This window comes from Notechis scutatus, chromosome 8, assembly GCF_049901735.1.
Source record: "Notechis scutatus isolate UNSWTSFEM ecotype Mainland chromosome 8, rNotScu1.2, whole genome shotgun sequence".
Classification (NCBI taxonomy): Eukaryota; Metazoa; Chordata; class Lepidosauria; order Squamata; family Elapidae; genus Notechis; species Notechis scutatus.
The window spans coordinates 23,911,840-23,939,217 of NC_142016.1; the positions used below are offsets into that span (position 1 = coordinate 23,911,840).

The following is a 27,378-nucleotide window of genomic DNA, read 5'->3' on the forward strand; positions in this document are numbered from 1 at the left end:
AACAAGAATACACTCAAGACTTGGAAGGAGCCTTTGATCCAAGGCGGAATCGTTCCTGGCATCTTCCTTGTTTGGGTTCCATCCTCACCGGCTTCCTCACCTCCTTTCTCGCAGGCTATGCGCTCCGATGATGACCTGAGCACCGTTTCCGAGGAGCTGTACAACCGCAAGATCCGCGTCCCGCCTTTCAGCCACACGCTGGACGGCCTGGTAGCCTTCACCACCTACCACGTGCGCGTGGCCTGCCATTCCACCGAGGGCCACTCGCCCTGGACCCACTGGGTGGCTATGGACACCTTGGAAGGGGGTAAGAGACATGGGGAGGGATGAGGTGCCGGGACCCCAGCCAGCCCCCTAACTCCGAATGGTCACCGCCAGTGGTCATAAATCCGGAGGCCTACCTATAGCCAGAAATGGCCTCTTCCTTCTTGTAGGGAGGACTTAAGTTACGATGCTTGCAGTGAGTCCTCGACTTACAACCGTTCATTTAGTGACCGTTTGAAGTTAGAATGGTGCTAGGAAAAATCAGTTTTTCACACTGATGACCGTTGCAGCATCCCCATAGTCATGTGATCAAAGTTCAGGTGCTTGGCAGCCGGCTTATATTTATGACGGTCGCGGAGTCCCCTGATTCACCTTTTGCTACTGTCTTACAGACAAAGTCAGTGGGGAAGCCAGGCTCGCTTAACAACCAAGTTATTAACTGAATAACTGCAGGGATTCACTTAACAATTGTGGCAGGAAAGTTCGTAAAACGAGTCAAAATGCATTTAACAAGTGTCTCACTTAGCAACATAAATTTCGGGCTCAATTGTTGTCATAAGTCAAGAATTACCTGTATTTTTTATTATTTTATATATTTTTTATTTTATTTTACTGTTTGTTTTGCTTTGCTTTATTTTATAATTTTATTATTTATTTTATTTTATTTTATAGAGTAGAGTAAAGTAGAGTAGAAATAGAAATAGAATAGCATAGAATTCTTTATTGGCCAAGTGTGATTGGACACACAAGGAATTTGTCTTGGTGCAAATGCTCCCAGTGTCCATAAAAGAAGAAAGAAGATTTATGTTATTTTATTTCATTTCATTATTTTATTTTATATTTTATAAATTATTTGCTTGGTTTCTATAGGCCACCCATCTCAGTAAATGACTCTGGGTAGCTCGCAATTCAAAACCTTAATATTACGATTAAAATTTAAAAAAAAAACATATTAAAACAATTTAAAAAACAGCCCAAAGCATTAAAACAGTAAAAAAGAAATAAAAACCCACATTAGAACATCCAATTCGTGGTTGTGCATACAAAAAAAACCTCCTGCCATGGTGCACATATATCGCTTCTCCCACAGTGCCTGCAACCGCGCCGGAGAACATCGAGGCTAAACAGAACGGCAGCTGTTGCACCATCCTCCGGTGGAGACAGCCGCGGGGCAGCATCAACGGGATTCTTCAGGGGTACAAGCTGGTGTGTCAAAGTGGGGATTCACCCGAGGTGAGTAAGCTGCACCTGTAGGTTGCCCAATTCCCAAGCATCTTGGCCAAGCGTGCTTGTTCTGACCAAGGCTTCCGTAATTATGCACACACTTATTTTAAAAACAAGTCTTGTTTTGTTGCAATGCTGGGAATTATGTTCTTTCCCAGCCGGCAATGAATCTCAAACAGTCCCTCAAGATAAGCACCCACCTTGTTTTCCTGTGAAGTGCTGCCAATAACAGAAGTGTCCAATGAACTAGAAAGAAAACCAACTGAAGTACAAAGAGCTTCAAGAATGAGTCTGAACTGAACAAACGACTTTGCTTCCTGCAAAGGTTTTCCTACCTTTGCACTTCCTTTATACCTTATGGGAAGGGCCAATCACTTCCCAGCCTTACTCCAGAGTCGCCCCTTTTGTTTCAGCTGCTCTCTCCTTCTAGCAGCTCTGTGCACACACGCACTGGGAACAGGCTCCCCTGGGTCCTCGGCCTCACTGCTGCCAGACTCTGGAGGCTCCAGAGTCAGCACCCCACTCCCAGATGGTCCTGGCCCCATCTCTGCATCGGACGCAGGACCCTTGTCCAAGTCCTCCCCAGACTCCCGGACTGGTCCCCGTTCTTCCCCACTGTCCGATTCCCCTGCCATCTGCATAGGCTGCTGGTGAACCACAACAGCGTGCTGCACCCCAGGGGCCCCCAACATTTGGGGCACCAGGGACTGGCTCTTTGGAGAGAGGATTTTCTGTGGACCGGACTGGGTGTGGTTACGCATGCTGCCTGCATCCCACAGATGGGACTTCACTTGTTTACGTGGCCCTGGCTTCTAGCATGCCACGGACCGTTGCTGGTCCACGGACCCGAGGTTGGGGACAGTGGTGGAATTCAAAATATTTTACTACTGGTCCCGTGGGCGTGCACGCACGGAGCGTTCTAAAACGGGCAATTTTAAGCATGAAGACTTTCCTTACCGTCAGCGCTGGTGAGTAAAACAGCTGTGGCGTAGCAATCCACTCTGCCGCACCTATCAGCTGAGCTACAAACAGAGGAATATATAGGACAGGAAAGGGCAGGGCCAACTGCTGACCGGCGCTACCGGATCGCTAGAACCGGTGCGAACCGCCAGCATGCCACCACTGGTGTACCCTATTCCAGTGAGGGTGAACCTTTTTGTTGTGGTGTGCCGAAAGTGCGTGCGTGCCGGCACTCACAATGCAGTGCGCCCCCTCTGCCCATGTGTGCGCAACACCCCCCCACCCCCTTTACCTGCACTGTGCATGCGCGTGCCTCCCAGGTGATTTTCAGCCCATTTGAGGCCATTTTCGCTCTCCCGGAGGCTCAAGGGAAGCTTCTGCAGGCTCGGAAAGCCGAAAAACGGGCTGTCCGGAAATGCCAGAAGTACCCATTTTCAGCCTCTGACTCCGGGGAGGCTCAAAGGAAGCCTTGGGAGCCTGAAAACGGGCCCGCTTTCAGCACTTCTGGTATTTACGGAAGGCCTGTTTTTGGGCCTCTTGAGGCTGCAGAGGCTTCCCTCGAGCGTCCGGGAGGGCAAAACCGGCCTCAAACAGGTCGAAAATCAGCTAGGGGGCACGCACATGCGCAGTGCAGGTAACTTTGGGTGGGGCTCACATGCCCGCACAAATGACTCTGTGTGCCACCTGTGGCATGGGTGCCATAGGTTCGCCCTCACGGCCCTATTCCAATCGCCAGCAGAAAGTTTACCGATCATCCTCGACTTACAGCCGTTCGTTTCCGCGACTGTTCTAACAGCACTGAAAAAAAAATGGGACTTTCAGCTGGTCCTCCCCTTATGACCATGGCAGCAGTCACGTGATCAAATCTCTCTTCCCCTCAAGGTGGTTGTGGATGTGGGACTGACCAACGAGACAGTGTTGTCTCTGAACTCAAGTGTACAGAACTTGACCGTACGGATTGCAGCCTACACCAGTGCCGGAGACGGACCCTGGAGCGAAGCCATCACGATCCTCTCCTCGGAACCAGGTGAGAAATGGGAGGCTGCAGGACATGTCACCTGGGAGAGCCTTCACCTTGGCTGGTTCTGATTGCAGTCAGACCACCTGGCTCTTCGTTTCTGCTCCGTTTCTTGCAGCTTGGAAAGTTACAGAGTTCTCGAGCATAAGACAGTTGTGAAGTGATGTTGGGCTTCCAGTGTAGGTTTGGGGAGCCCCCAAAGATCCAAATGTTGTTCTAACTGAGGCAATGGCAGCCAAAAGCGCCTGCCTGCCTGTCCACCATCTCCATCCATCTATCATCTATCTGTGGAGTTCTTGGTTCTCTTTGGCCTTGATGGGTTTGCTTAAGATTTTTTATTGCCCAAGTATCTGCCTAGCTGTCTAGTTATTTCCATTCACCTATCCATCCATCCATCCTCCCATCCTTCCATCCATCTACCTAGCCATCCATCCCTCCATCTACCTGCCCATCTATCCACCTGCTTATCCATCCACCCATCAATCTACCTGCCATCCCTCCATCTACCTATCCATCCCTCAAGCTACCTGCCATCCATCCAACCATCCATCCATCCATCCACCCATCCACATAGATAGTTCTTAATGTTTTTTTTTTCTCTTTCCAGGTGAATTACTACCAGCTCCTCAGTCAGGTGAGAGGCTTTTTTTCTGAATTCAAGGAACACTAAAAATGGAAAGTTGGGATCCCACAATTAGGATTACTATATCTTCCATCTAGTGATCCTATGGAGTTTTGCAATGCTCATGTAATGGTGGAGGTGCCACGCACTCTTAATTTTGATCACGTGGCCGTGGGGATGCTGTAACGTTCGTAAAGGTGAAAAATGGTCATAAGTCAGTTTTGCAGTGCCGTTGTAATTTCAGGCATTATACCAGGGGTCCTCAAACTTAGAAACTTTAAGACTTGGTGGACTTCAACTCCCAGAATTCTCCAGCCAGCATGGGATTTGAAGTCCACAAGTCTTAAAGTTGCCAAGTTTGGAAACCTCTGCCCTATACAAAGAGTTGTACATCGAGGATTATCTATACTGGTTTACTGTTTACTTACTTGAATTCTACTGTATAAGTACACTGAAGATGGTATTTAATTTCGTTGTATGATGTGCAGTGACAATAAAGTAAAGTGAAGTGAAGTAAAGTTAAAGTGAAGTGAGGTGAAGTGAAGTGAAGTTAAAGTGAAGTAAAGTAAGGTAAAGTAAGATAAAGTAAGGTACGGTAAAGTAAGGTAAAGTAAGGTTAAAGTAAAGTAAAGTGAAGTGAAGTAAGGTAAAGTAAAGTAAGGTAAAGTAAGGTAAAGTAAGATAAGGTAAAGTGAGGTAAAGTAAGGTAAAGTAAGGTAAGGTAAGGTAAAGTAAGGTAAAAGTAAAGTAAAGTAAAGTAAAGTGAAGTAAAGTAAGGTAAAGTAAAGTAAGGTAAAGTAAGGTAAAGTAAGGTAAGGTAAAGTAAGGTAAAGTAAGGTAAAAGTAAAGTAAGATAAAGTAAAGTAAAGTAAAGTAAGGTAAAATAAGGTAAAGTAAAGTAAGGTAAGGTAAGGTAAGGTAAAGTAAAGTAAGATAAAGTAAAGTAAAGTAAAGTAAGGTAAGGTAAGGTAAGGTAAGGTAAGGTAAAGTAAAGTAAAGTAAAGTAAAGTAAAGTAAAGTAAAGTAAAGTAAGGTAAAGTAAGGTAAAGTAAGGTAAGGTAAGGTAAAGTAAGGTAAAAGTAAAGTAAGATAAAGTAAAGTAAAGTAAAGTAAAGTAAGGTAAAATAAGGTAAAGTGAAGTAAGGTAAGGTAAGGTAAGGTAAGGTAAAGTAAAGTAAAGTAAAGTAAAGTAAAGTAAAGTAAAGTAAAGTAAAGTAAAGTAAAGTAAAGTAAAGTAAAGTAAAGTACTGGAAAAGTTCTACTCACTAGCAACAGTTCCTCTTCCTCACAGTAGGACTCTCCGTTCCCGCCTTCTCCTGGAACTGGTGGTACGTGGTGATCGCCGTGGCCACTGCCGTGGCCGCCGCCATCTTCATCGTCATCTTCTTGGCACGTATGAGGAAAAAGGAAACACGCTATGGGTAAGGCGAAAATGGCCCTCCAGAAAGGCCACCCATTGTTTAAGTCTTGTCATTGATCGTTTGGGGGGGGGGTTTCTCATGAGGGGGACCCATCAGGACCCCATTTTATGTTTTCTTTCTGCTCAGGGAAGCCTTTGAGCCCAACATGGAGCAGGGAGAGCTGGTGGTTCACTATCGCGCCCGCAAATCGTACAGCCGCCGGACTACGGAAACTACTTGTGAGTTCCTCTTCCCCACAAATCCAGTGTGTGTCAGGGCGTGAGTTTACACTGAGATCCAGCAAGCTGCGTTCATTGTGGGGCCCTTGGTGCTCTCTGAGTTTGGGGTTGTTGTTGTTTTTTTCTTGCAGACGTTTCGTTACCAAACTAGGTAACCTCATCAGTGCGTGTGAAGCGTTCACATTTCCCCACAAATCTAGCAGTTGCTGCCCATCAAGGCAACAGTTTGGGCAAAACTGAGGCAGGCCCTGATGTAGGTGGCCTCTTTAAGTCTTATGGGCAGGGCTGGGCTGCTGGGGGGAGTTCACAGGGGTTCAAGAGAGCCCCTAGCTAAGATTCTACACAGTTTGGAGAACCCACCAAATCCCACTCCTGGCTGGTCCCACCTACCCTGCCCTACCTCTCCCAGGAGTCCCCACGCAGCCCGTTTTGGATGCAGGTATGTGCAGGGTATGCGTGGAGGCTCAGGGAGGGTGAAAAACGGGCCGCCCAGAAGTTCAGGAAGGCCGGAAATGGGCCTGTTTCTGGCTTCCGAAGAGCCTCCGGAGCCCAGCCCAGCTGGAGGCTCGAGGGAAGCCTCAGGAGCCCGGGGAGGGAGAAAATGCCCCCCCGCCTCACCACCATGATTCAGGAGGCCGACTAGGCCATGCCCACCATGGTCCACCCAGTAACCGGGCAAAGAACCCCTTGCTAAAAAAAATTAAGCCCACCCCTACTTATGGGCCATAATCGTTCTGTATATATAACCATCAAAAATCCATAAATGGCTAGGTAGATAATTCAAAGTTCAAAGAAGGTGGTGCTCATGGTGGAATCAGAATCAGCTCAGGAGCATCTTCTGCCCACTTGTCCTTCAGAAGGAGAAAGATCAACCCAACTTAGATAAGGTCTCCACTCATAGCCCAATCAGGAAACTCTGATATAATTCAACCAAGATCTGGAGATGGTGGAAAGCAACAGCAGAAGACTTGCCTTCGGCAGTACTACCTGAAATTTTGGCAGCCTCACTTCCAGCCGCTCTCCAAGACTGGGAAAGTTGAACTATGTTGGCCTCTTGTTTGGCAGATGTCTGTTTTAGATCTCATGATGGCCTGGTCCTCCATCTGCAGAAGAACAAGCCACCAGCAACCCCAATGCTTCTTCCGTGGCATTTAGAAATCGTTCCCCCTTTCCCACCAAGTTTAGACTTTAGACCAAGGGTGTCCAACCTTGGCCACTTTAAGACTTTGTGGACTCCAACTCCCAGAATTCCTCAGTCAGCATAAGAAATAAAAAATGTATCAGCCTAGGAATTCTGGGAGTTGGAAGTCCACAAAGTTGTCCCCAAGTTGGACACCCTTGCAATTTAGACCCTTCTGGGTAGATGATTTGGGTCAGGTCTTTTTTGCAAAATGAATCTCCTTTTCTTCTTGCAGTGAACAGCCTGGGCATCAGTGAAGAATTGAAGGAAAAGCTTCAGGATGTAATGATTGACCGCCATAGAGTAGCCCTGGGAAAGACCCTTGGCGAAGGTAAGTCCTTGGGACCAGTGTCAACTAGGTGCTTAATGGGCCATATTTTTGTCCCAAAGAAAATTGGTTCAAGGCTAGGGCAGGGCTGTGCCATATAGAAAGGGGCAGGAGCAGATTGAAAAATGAAATTCGATTTCATTCTAATTAAGTGTGATTAGACAGTAAAGGGATAGGGTCAACGATGCAGCAAGTAGCAGCTCCAGCTAACAAACTTAGCTGGACCTTACTCGAGGACATTGTGGTGTGAGGCAAAAATGGTGCTTTCCATTTGAAGCCACCATCTTAACTGTTTTAGCCTCTCCTTATGGATGACCTTACCTCAATAATACCTAAATTGGGGAGAGTTCCTGATTGGCTAACCCAGTATTTCTCCTTGTGTGGAAGTGTGGACTTCAACTCCCAGAATTCCCTAGTCAACAAGCTATTGAGCTTTATGATGTGGGGACTTCAGCTCCCAGAATTCCCTAGTCAACAAACTAGTGACTTCAGCTCCCAGAATTCCCTAGTCAACAAACTGCTGAGCTTTATGATGTAGGGACTTCAACTCCCAGAATTCCCTAGTCAACAAACTACTGAGCTTTATGATGTGGGGACTTCAGCTCCCAGAATTCCCTAGTCAACAAACTAGTGACTTCAGCTCCCAGAATTCCCTAGTCAACAAACTAGTGACTTCAGCTCCCAGAATTCCCTAGTCAACAAACTGCTGAGCTTTATGATATGGGGACTTCAACTCCCAGAATTCCCTAGTCAACAAACTACTGAGCTTTATGATGTGGGGACTTCAACTCCCAGAATTCCCTATCCAGAAAGCTACTGAACTTTTAAGACATGAGGACTTCAACTCCCAGCATGGCTGGCTGGGGAATTCTGGAACTTGAAGCCCACACAACAATGTTGCCACGTTGTTCTTAGGATCTCCAGGTTTGCATCGCTGAGGTCCAGTCTGAGAGACTCTTTTTGCTTATGATGAAAAATAATAACCCACCCACCACACAACTAAGATTAAATACATGCATATTTATGGGGGGGGGGGGCGAGAAAATAGCCCACACATTTGCACAATTATGCTAAGAGGGGAAAAAAGCCTCAAATTGCATCAGTGGAAATCATTGCGTGAATGTAGGCTAGAATTTATTAGAATTGCATAACATTTCATTTCGGCCCCTGGAATTTGTTAGATTGTTGGAAGTCTCTTAAAACGGACGACTTTTTTGGCCTGCTAATTGACTGGGTTTGTTTCATTTGTTTCCTTTGCTATGGTAATTGTTTTAGTCTCTGGGGTAGGCCTCTTGTCCTGCACTGGGCAGCAGCAACTGGGGTGGGTTTGGCCCCTAATCCATTTTTATAGCTTAATGACCTATGAATTGGCCCTAAATGGGGAGCCTGGTTTCTACGGCAACCATAATCATCTACTACTACAACATTACTAAACCCTCTCGCTGGCTCTCTTGCCGTCAAAATAGAACAAGATGACGGGCTGGTTCGTTCATTTAGGTCAGAGGCCTGGCAGAGTTTCCTCCCCAACTTCACTTAGAAAACCAAGAAGTTTCCTCCAAGCACAGCTGGAATTAGTTTGGAAGCTTTTCAAGAGGAGGAAAACATTCGGAGAAGCTTTCGTCAATGGATCTCCCTCCCTCCTTCCTTCCTCCTTCCTTCCTTCCTTTCCTCTCTCTTCCCTCCTCCCTTCCCCCTTCTTCCCTCTCTTACTTCCTCCCTCCCTCCTTCTTCCTCTCTTCCTCCCTGTCCTTCCTTTCTTCCCTCTCCTTCCTTTCTTCCCTCTCCTTCCTTCCTCCCTCCCTCCCTCCCTCCCTCTCCTCCCTCTCCTTCCCTCCTTCTTTCTTCCCTCTTCCTCCCTCCCTCCCTCCCTGTCCTTCCTTTCTTCCCTCTCCTTTCTTCCTCCCTCCCTCCTTCCTTCTTTCCTCTCTTCCTCCCTGTCCTTCCTTTCTTCCCTCTCCTTCCTTTCTTCCCTGTCCTTCCTCCCTCCCTTCCCTCTCCTCCCTCCTTCCCTCCTTCTTTCTTCCCTCTCTTCCTCCCTCCCTCCCCGTCCTTCCTTTCTTCTTCCCTCCCTTCCTCCCTCCTTCCTTCCTCCCTCCCTCAATGTCTTCCTTCCTGCTCCTTCCTCCCTCCCTCCCTCTTCTCCCTCCCTCCTTCACTCCCTCTCCTCCCTTTCTTCCTTTTTTCAGTGCTAACTTCAAACAGTCTCTAAATAAATGGTTGTAAGTTAAGGGCTACCCGCACTATATATTTTTGATTGCCTGGATGTGTTCATTGTGCAGCTCATTGGCCTTTGGCAACTAAAAAGTCCCTGCAGTTTTCTTGGCAAGATTTTTTTTCCAAGCATTTTGCCCCTGAGTTCTTCCAAGGCTGAGAGACGAGAACCAGACCAAAATCACCCAACTGGCTTTGGGCCCATCTTAAAGCAGGAATAGAATTCCCTGGTTCCTTCCTTGGTGCCTTTTTACCCACCACAACCAACCGGTTCCCATCCCAATGATAAACATAGTCAGGGGGAAAAAGCAGAAAAACACATTAAACCAACCGTGTATATGGACGTACCAAATTCTTCGCCTTGCAAATGGTTTGGTGGAAGGCCACACCAAAGGGCATCACCCTTCCTGGAAGTTGCATGTTCTTCAGGCTCAGCCAGAAAGACCAAAAAAAAATTAAAAAAAAAAAACTATAAAGGAAAATCAATTTTCCCTAAATGTTTTTAATTATGGCTCCTGGAAGATTGGCCTGGAATGGAACCCTCCATAAAAAAAAATGACCAGCCAATCCTAGCTAGGTTCATCCCACGCCTTCAAAAATGGACAACAGGAAGACATTGTTGTTTAAAAAAAAAAAACATCTGGCTGATCTCCTAGAAGTAATTTACTACTCAGCGTAGGTGATCTTGTTACTTGCAAGCCTGGGGCGAGGATCAGTCATTTTTCCTAGGGAAAAGCACTTAGCATCTGTCCTTCCTTCCTTATCTGAGCTATCAATTTTTTTTTCCCCTTCAAGTAAGCCAGGCTTCGTGATAATTTCTGCTTTGTGGGAAAAAAATTATTTTGTCATCCCCACCCAACAATATAATGGTGTGTGGGTGTATTTATTCTCTTAGAAGCTTTGGATCACTGGCTTTTCCCCTGCTATGTGACTGGATTTCATAACTTTGCTTTTCTTCCTTGGAAATTTCTTCCCTCCTGGGTTCTGAATCCCAAGAACTTCTAAAAGAAACCCAACCTTTACTAAAATCAAATTAAAATCAATAGAATAGAATGGAATGGAATGGAATGGACTAGAATAGAAAATAGAATAGAAAATGGAATGGAATGGAATAGAATAGAATAGAATAGAATAGAATAGAATAGAATAGAATAGAATAGAATTCTTTATTGGCCAAGTGTGATTAGACACACAAGGAATTTGTCTTGGTCCATATGCTCTCAGTGTACATAAAAGAAAAGGTACATTTGTCAAGAGTCAAGAATCATAAGGTACAACACTTAATAATAGTCATAGGGTACAAATAAGCAATCCAATCATACTAGGAAACAGTCAATATAAATTGTAAGGAGACAAGCGACAAAGTTACACTCATACAGTCACAAGTGGGAGGGGATGGGTGATAAGGAGTGATGAGAAGGTTAATAGTGAGAATAGTGGAGACTTTGTAAATTGTTGGACAGTGTTGAGGGAATTATTTGTTTAGCAGAATGATGGCATTCAGGAAAAAACTGTCCTTGTGTCTAGTTGTGCTGGTGTGCAGGGCTCTATAGTGTCGTTTTGAGGCAAGGAGTTGAAACAGTTTATGTCCGGGATGTGAGGGGTCTGTAGATATTTTCATAGCCCTCTTTTTGACTCATGTAGTAGACAGGTCCTCAATGGAAGGCAGGTGGGTAGTAATTGTTTTTTCTGCAGTCCTAATTACTCTCTGAAGTCTGTGTCTGTCTTGTTGGGCTGCAGAACCAAACCAGACAATTATAGAGGTGCAGATGACAGGCTCAATCATTCCTCTGTAGAACTGGATTGGGCAGTTTGAGCTTTCTGAGTTGGCGCAGAAAGAACGTTCTTCATTGTGCTTTTTTGATGACGTTTTTGATGTTAGGTGTCCATTTTAGGTCATGTGATATAGTAGAACCTAGAAATGTGAAGGTCTCGACTGTTGATACTGTGTTGTCTAGTATTGTAAGAGGTGTGGGAGGGTTTCTTCTAAAGTCTACCAACATCTCTACGGTTTTGAGTGTGTTCAGTTCCATATTGTTCCGGTTACATCACGGGGCAAGTTGTACAACCTCCTGTTTGTATGTTGTGGCTCAAAGAAACACAGCAACTGACAATCAAATTTGGGTAATCACAATACGGGTAGTCCTCGAGTTAGGACCACAATCAAGCCCAAAATTTTATGGGGCTAATTGAAACATTTGTTCGGTGAGTTTTCGCCCCATTTTATGACGTTTCTTGCCAACGTTGTTTAGTGAATCACTGCATTTGTTAAGTTAGTCACCCAGTTAAGTGAAACCGGCTTCCCCAATTGACTTGGCTTGTCAGAAAGTCGCAAAAGGGAATCGCATGAGTGACCCCAGGGACACTGCGACCGTCATAAATCTGAGACACTTGTCAAACACCCAAATGTAAATCCCGTGACCATGCGGGATGCCGCAATGGTCATAAGTGTGAAAAACAGTCATAAGTCACTTTTTTCTGTGCCGTTGTAACTTTGAACGGTTACTAAATGAACCATTGTAAGTTTATTTAATTTGTTTATTGAATTTACATTGCCGCCTATTCGCCCATGGCGACTCAACGCGGCCTACAGAAATAAAACCACATTTGAAACAATAAAACTAATAAAAAGAATCATATCTATATATACAAAAGCGAAAGATCACTCACGTGTCATCAGAAAATCTCCAGAACCATAAAGCCTACAAACTTGAAATTTGGCACATATGTTCCTCTTGGCTTCTAGGTGCTCACTAAGAAAAGATTTTTCGAAATGACCATCAGAGCATTAGTATTTCCTATATTATTATTATTAACATGCTCTTATGCTAAGGAGTTCTACCCCCCTCCCCACCTGAAAAGAAATCTCTTCCAAATGCAAAACACAAGCAGAGGAGTTTCAGTTTCAGTTTCAGAGCACCAAGCAGCTTTAGTACAGAACAGTTGAGCTAAGCCACGCCCAGGCTCTTTGCTGTCTCCTTCTTGCTCACACAGCAAATGCTGTTTCAGTTTCCATGTTTCAGTTTCCAAACAGCCCTCAACTCTCATATACTGACAGGATGCTAGCCAGATGAATACCGATGGATGCTGGTAGGCAGAGGCAGAATTCCCCCCCCCCCTTTATTTTCCTCCCAAAAAACTAAGCCCGATCACATAGTTTTGTAGCGAAGCACACTGGTATCGAGCTAGTAAATTATTATAGTATAATATAATAAAATCCCCCATCCCCCATCCACCCCGCCCCGGTGACAGTAGATCACACGAGCCATTTAAAGTTGAGGATGGCCTGCAATATCTTGTTCAAAAAAAGACCTTGTTCATCATAATAAACCTTTTACAACTGTAGCAGAGGATGGCACCGAGCCATCCTCAAGGTGGCAGGGATGTCAGCCATGTTTGTATTGTCCTCAGAGAAGCCCAATGAAGAGCCATTGTTGCTTTTTCTCTCTCTCTCGACAGGAGAATTTGGCTCGGTTATGGAGGGTCAACTCAGCCAAGACGGTGCTGTCTTTAAAGTTGCGGTCAAGACTATGAAGAGTAAGTACTCAGGAGAAGAAGAAGAAGAATACTCTTTTGGGATGGGAGGGTTAGAGCTGCCTCAACCCAGAGAGAGAGGGAGAGAGAGGAGAGAGAGAGAGAGAAAGAGAGGAGAGAAGAGAGAGAGGAAGAGAGAGAGAGAAGAGGGGAGAGAGAGAGGAAAGAGAGAGAGAGAGAGAGAAAGAGAGGAGAGAAAGAGAGAAAGAGGAGAGAGGAAAGAGAGAAAGAGAGAGAGAGAGAGAGAAGAGAGGAGAGAAGAGAGAGAAGAGAGAAAAGAGAGAGAGAAAGAGAGAGGAGAGAGAGAGAAGAGAGAGAAAGAGAGGAGAGAAGAGAGAAAGAGAGAGAGAAAGAGGGAGAGAGAGAGAGAGAGAGAAAGAGTCAGTGGTCCAAGAAACACACCCGTAGAAAACAGAACTCCGAAGCAGGCAATCTCCTCAAAGAAGAGTTTTATTGGATACATCCTATTGGCACATACTGGTGAAAACCGACTCTGAGATTTCCTGTGGCTTTCACCTCATTAAAAGTAAACGTTTTTTCTCTTTCCCTCCAAGTCACTGGTCCCACTGCCCAATCCAGGTGTTGGCCAGTTGCTTGGTTACTTGCTCCTCCTCTGGCCAGTCACCTGCAAGAATGTCCTTGGTTCCCACAGGAAAACTTGGTTGTTTTGGCTACAAAACCCCATCTCACTCATTCCGCCCTCCCACCGTTGTGTGGCAACCCTGAAGCCTTCAAGGTGGCCTCAGCCAGGTTCACTTTAGGGTTGACGCAGAGGTTCCCTTTCCTTTTCCTCAATGTTAAGTGTGCACGTTGCAGGTCCCCTCTCCTAAAAAGGTACGTCTGGTGGGGCCCAGAAGAAGGGCCTTCTCTGTGGTGGCTCCCTTCCTTTGGAACATCATCCCCACAGAGATTAGACTGGCTCCCATTTTGACCCTTCGGAAAAGCTGGTTTTGCCAACAGGCCTGAGGAACCCAGAGTGGCATGGACCCTCTTGTTTGGTTGTTGTTCCCATAGCGGTGGGGGGTTATTATCATACATACATACGTCTATCTATCTATCTATCTATCTATCTATCTATCTATCTATCTATTTATCTATCTTTGGTTATTCGGGTTTTCTCCCACGTAAGATTGGAAGTATCTAGGCAACGTTTCAGATGAAGTCTCATTCATCACTCTGAGAAGCACAGAGCTGAAGACACAAGCCTGAAGATGATGGATGAGACTTCATCGAAACGTTGCCTAGATACTTCCAATCTTACGCGGGAGAAAACCCGAATAACCAAAGATCCACATACAAACACCCGCAAGAACCTCAGAAAACAAATATATATATATACAGAACATATACAGAAGCCTGATGATGGCAGATGAGATTCTGCCGAAACGTCGCTACAACTTTAAAAGCACAACTACTATGACGTGGGAAAATACCCGAACAAAGCTGAATGCCATATATATATATATATATGTATGTACATACATACACACACACACACACACACACACACACACACATATATATATATATATATATATATATATATATATATATATATATTATATATATATATATATATATATATTATATTGGATCTTTGGTTATTTGGTGTGGATCTTCTCTCTCGCGTAAGATTGGAAGTATCTAGGCAACGTTTCGATGAAGTCTCATTCATCACTCTGAGAAGCACAGAGCTGAAGACAGAAGCCTGAAGATGATGAATGAGACTTCATCGAAACGTTGCCTAGATACTTCCAATCTTACGCAGGAGAAAACCCGAATAACCAAGATCCATATATATATATATATATATATATATATATATATATATATATATATATATATATATATATATATATATATATATATAAAACATTTTATATTTTTAATTTAATTTTATACTTTTATTGTTTGTAAGCCACCCAGAGTCATTGTGAGTGTATGGTGGCCATGTAAATCTTCTAAAATAAATAAATGAATCTTATGTCGTCAAGTTTCATGATCAGAAATCCTTGAGCAAGGATTAAAGCTGCCAAAGCGTTAATTTCTCTCTTCTCTTGGCAGTTGCCATATGCACCCGCAGTGAGATGGAGGACTTCCTCAGTGAGGCCGTTTGCATGAAGGACTTTGACCATCCCAACGTCATGAAACTGATCGGTGAGGGACAAGGAGGTCTCTTCTTGTGTGCCCGGTTTCTTGCAGATATGTGAAGCATCCATGGTTTCCTCCTTCTAGCACAAATCTCTATGGTCTCAACAAAACCAACCATAGAGAGCAGTCAACAAGGCCAGTTATAAAAAGTGGTCAACAAGGTCAACCATAGAGAGTGGTCAAGAAGGCCAATGTCAGAGAGTTTTCAACAAGGCCAACCATAGAGAGTGGCCAACAAGGCCAACCATAGAGAGTGGCCAACAAGGCCAACCATAGAGAGTGGCCAACAAGGCCAACCATAGAGAATGGCCAACAAGACCAAGGAGCACAGAGGGTGAAGCAATGATACAAAAAAGAGCAGAAGAAACATTTTATATATATATGAAAAAAAGAGAAAGGGAAGGAGAGAGAAAGAGACAGATGCATTTGCAGGGGCCCAGTGTTCCCCAATCTTGGAGCCACAAAAAGAGGATGAATGTAGATCTGCCAATCCATACTTGGGTAGGATCACAATTTCTGTGAGCCCCAACCCATCCTGAAGACAGCTAAGAGTATAGGAAAATGTTTATCAATTTCCAACAATGTTCAGAAGTGTGAACTTCAACTCAGAGCAACTGGTCCCTTCCAGCTCTATTCTAATTCTAATTCCATTCCCAGAATCCCCCAGCCAGCAAGTAGGAGTAGCAGGAGAAGTAGGACTTGGAGTAAGGTCCGGGTGTCCATTGCCCTTTCTGGAGATAGTTAATTACCTTGTTCGTCACCTTTTCTGCAAAGGGTCTTTAAAGAAGCTATAAGAAGATTCAAGAGGTGGCACACCTGCATTTTGACAACCCAAAACTCTGGATGAAATTTGTCCAGAATGTTACAGGGTCTGTTTGAGCAGGAGGTTGGGCTAGACGACCTCTAAGGTCACTTTCAACCCTATTGTTATTCTATGTAATAAGCTCCAGTCCAAGCAAGCTAACTGGGGAATTCTGGGAGCTGAAGTCCATGCTTGCTAACTGGGGAATTCTAGGAGCTGAAGTCCATGCTTGCTAACTGGGGAATTCTGGGAGCTGAAGTCCAAGCATGCCAGCCATTGGTGGGATTCAAAAATTTTTTTTACTACCGGTTCTGCGGGCATGGCTTGGTGGGCATGGCAGGGGAAGGATACTGCAAAATCCCATTCCCTCCCCACCCCACTAACCTGCTTTCCAGCTCCGTTCTCCTGTGCAGGCCAACCAAAGAAGACCCAGCCAATCAGCTGGGACTTGGGAGGCGGAGCATAGATGGGGGTGGGGCCAGTCAGAGGCTGGATTTGCTGGTTCTCCGAACTAATTTCCGCTAACTAATTTCCTCAAAATTTCCACTACCGGTTCTCCAGAACTGGTCCGAACCGGCTGAATCCCACCTCTGATGCCAGCTGGGGAATTCTGGGAGTTGAAATCAAGCATACTGACTGGAGAATTCTGGGAGTTGAAACCCTCACACCTTAAACTTGCCAAGGTTGAGCAATGCTGCTCTAGCGATTCCAACTCGCCTTGAGCACGTCAGCTTACCTAACCTCTTTTCCTTACGGCCTGCCTCTCCCTCTCCCTTCGTCTGCGTACTTCCTCCTCTCAGTAAATTCCCAGACTGGGATTGACATCCAATCGTGGGCCAGATTTACAATTTCCAGCATGGGGCGGAGAGCGGAGAGGGGGGGAGAGCAGCCCAACCCAGACAGACCTGCAAAGCTCACCTTTGCTCATTCCATCAGGGGCAAAAAATAATAATGTTTAGCTGGAGAAAAAAAATAATGTTTAGATGGAAAAGAAAGGAAACTGCCTGGGCTTTGGGAAGGAGTTGGGGAGAGAGAGAGAGAGAGAGAGACTGGGCTGGGGAAAAGCAGAAAGGACAGACTGTCCCCTGGGGGGGAATGAAGCTGTGAGCGGGAGGGATGAGACAACATTATTTGGGAAAACAGATGTTGGCAAGATTGTGGGACGGAGCTGACAGACGGGTGGGCGGGAAGCTCAGCTAATGCAACTCAGGCTTGTTTTGGGGTTTGGAAGGCAGACAAGTGGGACCTTCTCACTCAGTTTCTCCCCTCCTCTTTTTTTTTCTTTCCCCCTGTCCCTTTTTTTTCCCCCCTGCCCCCTGTTTCCTGTTAAAGAGGATCACTGTCAAAATAACATTAGGGTTGCATCCATTTTGGTCGGCCCAATTTAAAAAAGATGTCGAGGCTCTCTAGAAAGTGTGCAGAGAAGAGCAAAGACAATGATTAGGGGACTGGAGGCTGAAACCTATGAAGAACGATTGCAGGAATTGGGAATAGAATAGTTTAATGAAAAGAAGGACTGGGGGTGGGGGAGACATGATAGCAGCGTTCCAATATCTCAGGGGCTGCCCCCAAAGAAGAGGGAGTCAAGCTATTCTCCAAAGCACCAGAAGGCAGGATAAGAAGCAACGGATGGAAACTAACCAAGGAGAGAAAGCAGCCTGGAATTAAGGAGAAATTGGCTGACAGTTAGGATAATTAAACAGTGAAAGGGTCAGTTTAGGATCAGGAAGGGAAGGAGAAGAGCTTCTTGTAGCTTTCCCCTGATCCTTTTAAACGCTTTTCAACAGGTTTGCAATGAACCTCAGCTGAATAGATCTAGTGTAGCATGAAAATCACCCATCTGGATTTGTTTTATTATTATTATTATTATTATTTTTGAGATTCGTGGTGCTGAACAATTTCGTGGTGTGTTTGTGAACCACAATACCTGGTCTCACACGGCATGCTAAGTGCAAATGAATAAACCATAACAATCATGGTTTCGCGAGAGGGAAGCCAGCCCCTTCCTTTCTCTTCTGTGTCAGTCTGTCTTTCTTTTGATCAAAGATAATATTTGTAGCTCAGGGTTGAAATGAGGAGTCGTTGGTGCCCTCTGAGCTTGCTTGTTTTCTTGCAGACGTTTCATGACCCAGCTAGGTAACATCCTCAGGGCTAGACGGGAAGGGGGTTTCCGGAGGTGAAGAAGGGGAGGAAAAGAGAAGGGGTGCTGAGGGATTGTCTCTGAGCTTGGCTGTTTTCTTGCAGACGTTTCATGACCCAGCTAGGTAACATCCTCAGGGCTAGACGGGAAGGGGGTTTCGGAGGTGAAGAAGGGGAGGAAAGAGGAAGGGTGCTGAGGGATTGTCTCTGAGCTTGGCTGTTTTCTTGCAGACGTTTTCATGACCCAGCTAGGTAACATCATCAGGGCTAGACGGGAAGGGGGTTTCTGGAGGTGAAGAAGGGGAGGAAAAAGAGAAGGGGTGCTGAGGGATTGTCTCTGAGCTTGGCTGTTTTCTTGCAGCGTTTTCATGACCCAGCTAGGTAACATCATCAGGGCTAGACGGGAAGGGGGTTTCTGGAGGTGAAGAAGGGGAGGAAAAGAGAAGGGGTGCTGAGGGATTGTCTCTGAGCTTGGCTGTTTTCTTGCAGACGTTTCATGACCCAGCTAGGTAACATCCTCAGGGCTAGACGGGAAGGGGGTTTCCGGAGGTGAAGAAGGGGAGGAAAAAGAGGAAGGGTGCTGAGGGATTGTCTCTGAGCTTGGCTGTTTTCTTGCAGACGTTTTCATGACCCAGCTAGGTAACATCATCCGTGCTCAGTGATGTTACCTAGTTTGGGGTAATGAAACGTTTGCAAGAAAACAGCCAAGCTCAGAGAGCACCAAGGACCCCACTGTCTTCTTCTGCTTTAATTTAGAGAATTTACAAATGTCCCCTTTGCCTCTCCTGAAGGCGTCTGCCTGCAGAACACAGAAAGCGAAGGCTACCCGTCCCCTGTGGTCATCCTGCCATTCATGAAACATGGAGATCTACACAGCTTCCTGCTGTACTCGCGGCTTGGGGAGAGCCCTGTGGTAAGTAGCAATCTTGCAGGATCATTGATTCTTAGCCCTAAAACAATGGACCGTCTTAGTTGTCTTAGTGGACAACCAGCTATCTATGAGCCAACAGTGTACAGCAGCAGCCAAAAAGGCCAATGCAATCCTAAGTTGCATTAACAGAGGGATACAATCAAGATCAAGGGAGGCACTAATACCACTCTATAAAGCCTTAGTAAGACCACACCTAGAGTACTGCATCCAGCTTTGGTCACCGCGTTATAAAAAAGATGTTGAGACTCCGGAAAGAGTTCAGAGAAGAGCAAGCAGGATGATTGGGGGACTGGAGACTAAAACATATGTTGCAGGAACTGGGCATGGCTAATCTAGGGAAGAGAAGGACATGATAGCAGCCTTCCAATATTTGAGGAGATGCCACAGAGAGGAGGAAGGGGTCAAGCTATTTTCCAAAGCACCTGAAGGCCAGACAACGATCAATGGATGGAAACTGAACAAGGAGAGATTCAACCTGGAAATAAGGAGAAAATTTTCTGACAGCGAGAACAATCAACCGATGGAATAGAAGTTGCCTTCTGAAGTTGTGGGAGCTTCATCCCTGGAGGCTTTCAAGAAGAGACTGGACGGCCACCTGTCAGAAATGGCGTAGGGTCTCCTGCTTGGGTGGCGGGTTGGACTAGATGATCTAACAAGACCCCTTCCAACTCTGTTAATCTGTTAAATCAGATGATAGCCTAGTCCTTGTTGGTGTCTTCCGATTGTCCCAAAGGTGCTTTTTTCAAAAGACAACTGGACTTTCTTGGTTTTTCTTTGAAAACGTTTCACTTCTCATCCCTGAACTTCTTCCCCTCTGACTGGATGGTGGAGAATGGAATTCTTCAGTCCGAACCGAAGAAGCTTCTGGGATGAGAAGCGAAACGTCTTCAAAGGAAAACCAAGGAAGTCCAGTTGCCTCTTGAAAAAAAAAGCCCCTTTGGGACCACCAGGACCTGGAGGGAATCTCCATAGACGCTCCTCTGATTGGGTTCTTCTTCCTTCACAGTACCTGCCCATGCAGATGTTGGTCAAATTCATGGTGGACATTGCAAGTGGCATGGAATACCTCAGCAGCAAGAACTTCATTCATCGGGACCTCGCTGCCCGCAACTGCATGTGAGTTTCTACAGGGGGGGAACCCTAAAAAGCGGGATTTAGAAGCAGGGATCAGCAATGAGGCCCCACCAGGATCCAGTTCGGCACCATCCAAATTTGGAGGTCTCAGTTCTCAAACTTTCCCAGCCTTTGCTGAGAATTCTGGGAGTTGAAGTCCAGGCGCTTCTTGGCTTGGGGTGCGCGACGATGTCATTCAAGCTGTTTGAAAGGGTTCCTTAAGTGTCCGATGTAAGAGTTCAGCAGGGATGTTGCTATATGTCATGCATGTGAATACTATTTTTATGATAACTTATTTTCTTTTTATCTGGTTTACTTTGATCTCACCTTTATTATTTTTGTAAATAAGTCAAGGTAGCCAGCGTTTACTCCTTTCTCTTCCTATTTTCCCCACAAAAACAACCCTGTGGGAGTCGGCTGGGAGGGAAAGATTGGCCTAAAGTCACCTAGCTGACTTTCATGCCTAAGGCGGGACTAGAACTCACAGTCTCCTAGTGAATGGCCCAAGGTCACCCAATTGGCTTTCATGCCTAAGATGAGACTAGAACTCTCAGCATCCGGTATTGTTCCAAAGTTACCCAGCCTGCTATTTTGCCTAAGGCAGGACTAGAACTCACAGTCTACTGGTGATTGGCTCAATTTTACCCAACCGTCTTTCATGGCTAAGATAGGACTAGAACTCACAGTCTCCTGGTGATTGGTTGAAGATCATCCAACCGGCTTTCATGGCTAAGGCAGGACTAGAACTCACCATCTCCTGGTGATTGGTTGAAGATCACCCAACCGGCTTTCATGGCTAAGGCAGGACTAGAACTCACAGTCTCCTGGTGATTGGCTCAATTTTACCCAACCGGTTTTCATGGCTAAGATAGGACTAGAACTCACAGTCTCCTGGTGATTGCCTCCATTTTACCCAACCGGTTTTCATGGCTAAGATAGGACTAGAACTCACAGTCTCCTGGTGATTGGCTCCATTTTTCCCAACCGGCTTTCATGGCTAAGGCAGGACTAGAACTCACCGTCTCCTGGTTTCCAGCCTGGTGCCTTCACCTCTTAACCAATCCGACTCAGAATCTTGTCAGTCTGAGTGCGTTTCCTCCCTTTATCTTCATGAGAACTGACAACGGTCTTGTCTGGGACGCTTCCTCAGATTGAGTTTCTGCCCTAGGCTCAGATGTCTTTTATCTGAGCCTTGTCTCTGGTGGTTTGCTCCTTCTGCCTGTCACACGGTCCCCTTGTCCTCACCCTTCAAAGCCTTTCCTTCAAGAGCCCTTCGCCTTCCCTCCGCAGGCTGAACGAAAGCATGACGGCCTGTGTGGCCGACTTTGGCCTCTCCAAGAAGATCTACAACGGTGACTATTACCGCCAAGGTCGTATCTCCAAGATGCCGGTGAAGTGGATCGCCATCGAGAGCCTGGCCGATCGCGTTTACACCACCAAGAGCGACGTGGTGAGTCTCCACCAGTAAATCGGGCTAACTTTCCGTTCCCACTGGAAACCAACTTCCAATCTCTCCACTGGGAGCATGTGGGCTCCACCTGGATTACAGATTTCTTCTGCCTCCCTTATCTTCTTTCTTCCAATCTCTGCCCTGCAGTGGTCCTTTGGAGTCACCATGTGGGAAATTGCCACTCGAGGCCAGACGCCTTATCCCGGGGTGGAAAACAGTGAAATTTACGACTACCTACATCAAGGCAACCGCCTCAAGCAGCCGATTGACTGCCTGGATAGCCTGTAAGTACAGTATCTCTGCCTCAGTTTCTCCTGTTGTCAAGAAATATAGGCGTTCGCATTTCCCTACCCTGGATCTGACTCAAATGTTGTTTGTATAAGGGGCCAAGAGATAAGTACCTCGATCCATATATTAAACGTACGGCCCAGTGGGAGGCCCATATTAACACAATACATACCTCATGTGTGGCCATATCAATGATGCATAAAGGCAAATATCTCTTCAATGGTAGTCTTTACATTCTGATGATGTTAGCAGAGGCTCACAAAAGTTAAGTGGATAATATAGTTTAAGTTCCAGATATTGTCTGTCTCTTCTTTTAGATAGATAGATAGATAGATAGATAGATAGATAGATAGATAGATAGATAGATAGATGGATGGATGGATGGATGGATGGATGGATGGATGGATGGATGGATGGATGGATAGGTGTAGATGTAGGCGTAGGTGTAGGTGTAGGTGTAGATGTAGATGTAGTAACAGTTGTTACAACAACTGTAAAAGTCTGACTCACAACACAATACAGAAGCCTGATGATGGCAGATGAGATTCTGCCGAAACGTTGCTACAACTTTAAAAGCACAACTATAATGACGTGGGAAAATACCCGAACAAAGCTGAATACCATACATACATACATACATACATACATACATACATACATACATACGAGAGAGAGAGGTAGATGTGTGTGTGTGATGCCCCAGGGTGGGATACAAAACAAACACAGTCACAGAAAACAGGTGAAGCCCCTTTTATTCCTTCACTTTGCTTCCAAACTCCAAATATCCTTGATGGAATCCAAAAAACTCCCACACACAGTTACAAGAAGAAGGGAAAAAGCAACACAAATCAGGCAAGATAAGGGCTGGAGGACGTCCACAGATAACACACACTGAACCATAAACTAGAGATATTTCCACGCTTTGTTTCCAGCACTTGCCCGTATGCATGTCTGTCTTCTTATCCAGTTGTCACAGCTGCAGCCCATGAAGGGGATCAAGGCCCTCTCCTCCCCCATAGACCACATCTCTCCTTTATCCTCTCCTCCCTGCGTGCCCTAGGATGGAGAGGGGATGGGTCTGGGTCCTCCTCTGACTGCTCAGCCGGCCTCTGCCCTTCCCCAGCCTCCTCCACAACCTCCGGAGCCACACTTTCACTCCCTGTCGTCTGTTCCTCCTCTCCCTCAGAGTCAGTCTCCATCAGGGGCATGACAGTGTGTGTGTGTGTGTGTGCGTGTGTACCACCTAGGTTTGGCATCCTACTCCCAGAAACTTTGGAAAGAAACCAGAGGAGAAGCAATACAGTTGGGGTGAGAGGAAGGGACATAGCCAAAATTTGGGTGTCAAGGGAAAGAAAAACATTTGTGGGGTCCTTGGTGCTCTTGGAACTTGGTTATTTTCCTGCAGACATTTCGTTACCAAACTAGGTAACATCATCAATGCAAGAAGGGAGAAGGAGGGGAGGAGGAGAAATATTGCAGGTCCTTGGTGCTCTCAGAACTTGGTTGTTTTCATGCAAACGTTTCATTACCCGACGAGCTAACATAATCAGTGTTAGAAGGGAGTGTTTGTTTTCTATTTATAAGCCCCACTTCCTTCTAGCATGCTGGCTGGGGAACTCTGGGAGTTGAAGTCCACAAGTTGTAAAGTTGCCAAGATTGGTGACTCCTACTGCAGATTCCTTCTCCAGAAACCACGTCTCCATCTTCTTGTCCTTCTCCACCGCTCCCCTCATCCTCTCCTCTCAGGTATGAGCTGATGACGAGCTGCTGGGCGCTGAACCCCCGCGACCGCCCCACTTTCGAAATCCTGTCTGAGGAGCTGGAGAAGACCCTCAAGTCACTCCCACCGCCCAAAGACCCCGAGGAGATCCTCTATGTCAACATGGACGATGGCGTGGCCCCCGCCGAGGTGGAGCTGGGCGCCGTGGGAGGCCTGGGGCCCGAGGAATCCCTGGCCAAGGAGAGCCAGCTGCTGAAGGCCATGGTGACGTCCGCCGAGGTGCACCCGCCACAGGCCATGGGCCGCTACGTGATGTGCCCCACTCCCCACGAGAACAGCCGGCTCTTGAACGAGGCCCTCAGCTGCGCCGCCACTGAGGAAGGGGCCTAAAAAGGGAAGATCTGCAGACCCCTCCATTGGGTGTTTATGTACCCAATTGGAAGGCACCCTGTTTGGTGACACCCCCCCCACCTCTCTGCCCCCAAGAGGGGGCTTCCAAAGACAAACCTTTGAGGCCCATGGACATCCTTCACCCGAGGGATCTCACTCCCACCTGACTCCGCTGACCTGCGCCCACAAATTGAGGTCCTCCTTACCTGTTCCAGTTCACCTGGGCCAGAGTGGGTTTCCAGCAGGCCACCCCTTGCGTGGGTCTCATCGTCGCCCCCTCCTCTTCTTTCTCCCTCTCTAGGCCCAGCATTCCTTCTTGCTCCCCTTCAAGGCAAACCCACGGACTCGGAGCGGATGCCAAGACGGGGTGCGCGACAGAGTCCTTTTCGAGAGCCGGTGGGGAGGGGTTAACGTGGCAGGATAGAGGTTGCCTCCCCCTCCCCTCCCGTCCTCTCTCCCACTTCTGAAGGGAAGAGACCCACCGGATCTCCCTTTGGCTGCCTTTCTCCCCTTCCCAATTGTCACAACCACCATCTTCTACTCCTTTGTGCTATTTATTACGCAAGCAGCCCGGTGCAGAAATTGCTCTGAGCTGTGGTTTGCTCCATCAGAATGAAAAAAACCCAAACAAACCACAATGTTAAATTTTCCCAGAAGTCATTTTAAGCTTATACACCTTCCAATAATGGGCTAGATTCACCTGCTGTTTTGGGCCACTCTTCTCTTAACGCTGTTGGTCTTACCGGATGGCTAATTGGCTCTGATGTCACTCTAAGCCATGTTTTTTTTCAACCATGGTGACTCAAAGGTGGGTGGACTTCAACTCCCAGAGTTCCCCAGCCGGCAGAAGGTAGCATGGCCAGCTAGGGAATTCTGGGAGTTGAAGACCAACCATATCCAAGTCGTCAAGGTGGAGGAATATTGCCCTCAACCGTAAATCATGGTTTACAAAAGCATAAATATGGTTTACCAAAAGGCTGGGTTTGTACAGCGTGTTTAAGTCAAAATAAGATACGCTAGGATGTAAGCTAATCCTGTTCATATTAGGGTGCAAACCCAGGCATCCTGTCTGTGAAGGTTTGGGGGGCAAATTTTACTCTCTAAATGTCCTCCATGAGTGATATTCCCCCAACCCAGTAAACTAAAGATCTCTAGAAGTTGCATTCATACAACCAGCTAAGCTTAGATTGTTTTAACCTAAAGAGTAGGGATTTGTGGATGTCTGCATTAGTAGGTCCAAACCATTTAATTTGTTTACAGTTCTGGGGCACTGTCAGCAGTGGTGGGATTCAATTTTTTTTTTACTACCAGTTCTGTGAGCGTGGCTTGGCGAGTGTTGTAGGGGAAGGATACTGTAAAATCCCCATTCCTTCCCCACCCAACTAACCTGCTTTCCAGCTCCGTTCTCCTGTGCAAGGCAACAAAAGGAGACCCAGCCAATCAGCTGGGACTTGGGAGGCGGAGAATAGATGGGGGCAGGGCCAGTCAGAGGCGGGATTGGCCTGTTCCCTGAACTACTCAGAATTTCCGCTATCGGTTCTCCAGAACCAGTCCGAACCGACTGAATCCCATCTCTGTCACTATGTGAATCCCACCCAAAGGTTAATTCAGTAACCAGATGAAGGACGTTGTGTGAACGCAAGCAAGCCCCAGGTCGGCCTTTTCCTTCCGTTCCTCCCAATGGGAATACAGGTAGCCCCTCGACTTAAATGACTGCCATTGACCCCCAACCTTTCCGTCGCTGAGCGGATTTTTCACCCTCCCATTGTAGCCCCTTTCTCGCCACACACTCGCCGCTGCCGTCGTTTAAATTGGCTGTTAAGCGAATCTGGTCAGACGGTCGCAAAGGGAGATACGGCGACTGTCATAACTAGGAGTCCGCGGCCAAGCATCCAAATTGACCACGGGAAGGCTGCCACGGTTATATAAGTGTGAAAAATGGTCATAAATCACATATTTCAGCGTGGTTGTAACTTCAAACGGCCGCTAAGCAAATTATTGTAAGTTAAGAGCTATATGTACTCCGTAGCTTGCTCCCTCTGGTTCCTTACCCCCTTCCTAGTTTTATTTCCAGCTGTTTCACTGCCACGATTCTCTGCTCATCACCCTTGACTTGACACCAAGGACAAATGAAAAGAGGGCATCAATCCAAACCTGAGATTGAATGGAGCAGAGTAATACTTTTTTTTTTTTTTAATCAGGTGAACTTTTATATCCCGGGTGCTTCTCAAGAAATATTTCTGCCCCCCCACACACACATCTGGCTCTTGAACTGAATTCCCAAGAGGAACATTCAGATTGTTCTACTCTCATGGCAACTTCAGGGTTTCTTCCATTAGCTTATGCGATTCTTGAGACGACTTGCCGGCATTTTATTTCAGCCATACCTGAACAGTGCAAAAGCTGATCTCTGGGGAGACCAAGGATCCTTCTCCTGCAAAGACAAAGGAGGGGGGGAGCCAGAACAGAAGAACAAGAGTTGGAAGGGATCTTGGAAGATCTTCTAGTCCAGCCCTCTGATCTCTTCTTAAAAGCCTCCAGGGCCTACCCAGATGAGGACTTCAAGATGGTTAAAAAAATGCGTTCCTAACCCCTCTGTTCTTCTTTGCTGTGAGGGGGGAGGTTTCTTCCTGGAAAAGCCTCGAACCTTCAACAGCTGCAGGAAGATGGAAATAACCACCAGCATCAGTTCTCCTTTGCCGTTTTGCTGTCCTGGGAAAAAAACCTAACCTGCACAATCCTTGCCAAATGGCGATAATCTTACCCGACAGCTTGCATGTAGCCGATTGTGTCATACAAAGCAGTAATTTCTCAGTCTTGGCATCTTTAAAATGTGTTGGGTTTCAGCTCCCAGAATTCCCCAGCCAGCATTGACAGACTGGGGAATTCTGGGAGCTGAAGGCCACACATCTTAAAGCTCGCTAGCATCCTGGCTGGGGAATTGTGGGAGCTGAAGTCCACACATTTTATAGGTGCCAAGGCTGAGAAACCCAGCCCCACAATGGGGGGGGGGGGCTGTTCTTTATCCCCGTTGTGAGGAAACACAACATTTACGAGCAAATGTATGGGCAGCCACCGTATCTTCGGACTACTGGTTACAGACCACACCTAGAGAGCAGCATTTGGCCCATTTGCTAATCTAGTTAGTTTGGACTTCGGTTTGGCTGTTTGGGGATGGGGTGATCCTTGATTTGTAACCCTCAAGCCTTTTGAAACTGAAACTAACTGACTCTTGTTTGAAAAAGTGGTTAACGTAGGCACCGAGTTAAGGTTTCCACAAACAGCTAGGTGGGCCCAGGCCTGATTTTAGTTACAGCAGTTCCAGTCTCAGAAATTATTTTCCTACCTGGAGAGGGGTTGCTAAGAACAAAAGGGGGGGGGATTGGCATCCCACTCCCCAATTTTATGTCACTC

General features: G+C 46.4%; 1 protein-coding gene and 1 long non-coding RNA gene across 3 annotated transcripts in view; both read left to right on the top strand.

Moving 5' to 3' along the window:
• Positions 1 to 24,033, top strand: part of AXL (AXL receptor tyrosine kinase) — a 58,742-nt gene extending 34,709 nt beyond the window's left edge. Inside the window, exons 7-20 of one of the 2 annotated variants that reach the window (XM_087971181.1) lie at positions 115 to 307; positions 1,355 to 1,497; positions 3,331 to 3,475; positions 4,074 to 4,100; positions 5,380 to 5,509; positions 5,636 to 5,727; positions 7,143 to 7,238; positions 12,906 to 12,983; positions 15,045 to 15,137; positions 18,864 to 18,985; positions 20,010 to 20,119; positions 21,407 to 21,566; positions 21,714 to 21,850; positions 23,601 to 24,033. In XM_087971181.1, the coding sequence (XP_087827307.1) occupies positions 115 to 307; positions 1,355 to 1,497; positions 3,331 to 3,475; positions 4,074 to 4,100; positions 5,380 to 5,509; positions 5,636 to 5,727; positions 7,143 to 7,238; positions 12,906 to 12,983; positions 15,045 to 15,137; positions 18,864 to 18,985; positions 20,010 to 20,119; positions 21,407 to 21,566; positions 21,714 to 21,850; positions 23,601 to 23,964 (1,890 nt within the window). In that variant the 3' untranslated portion in view covers positions 23,965 to 24,033. The remainder of the gene's footprint in view (positions 1 to 114; positions 308 to 1,354; positions 1,498 to 3,330; positions 3,476 to 4,073; positions 4,101 to 5,379; positions 5,510 to 5,635; positions 5,728 to 7,142; positions 7,239 to 12,905; positions 12,984 to 15,044; positions 15,138 to 18,863; positions 18,986 to 20,009; positions 20,120 to 21,406; positions 21,567 to 21,713; positions 21,851 to 23,600) is intronic. The other variant, XM_087971182.1, reaches the window with a different exon arrangement.
• A 194-nt stretch (positions 24,034 to 24,227) lies between these two features.
• On the top strand, positions 24,228 to 27,315 carry LOC148129975 (uncharacterized). Its single transcript, XR_015750546.1, has 2 exons — positions 24,228 to 24,331; positions 27,263 to 27,315. It is a non-coding gene; the product is annotated as an uncharacterized LOC148129975 (long non-coding RNA).
• The last annotated feature ends 63 nt before the right edge of the window (positions 27,316 to 27,378 follow it).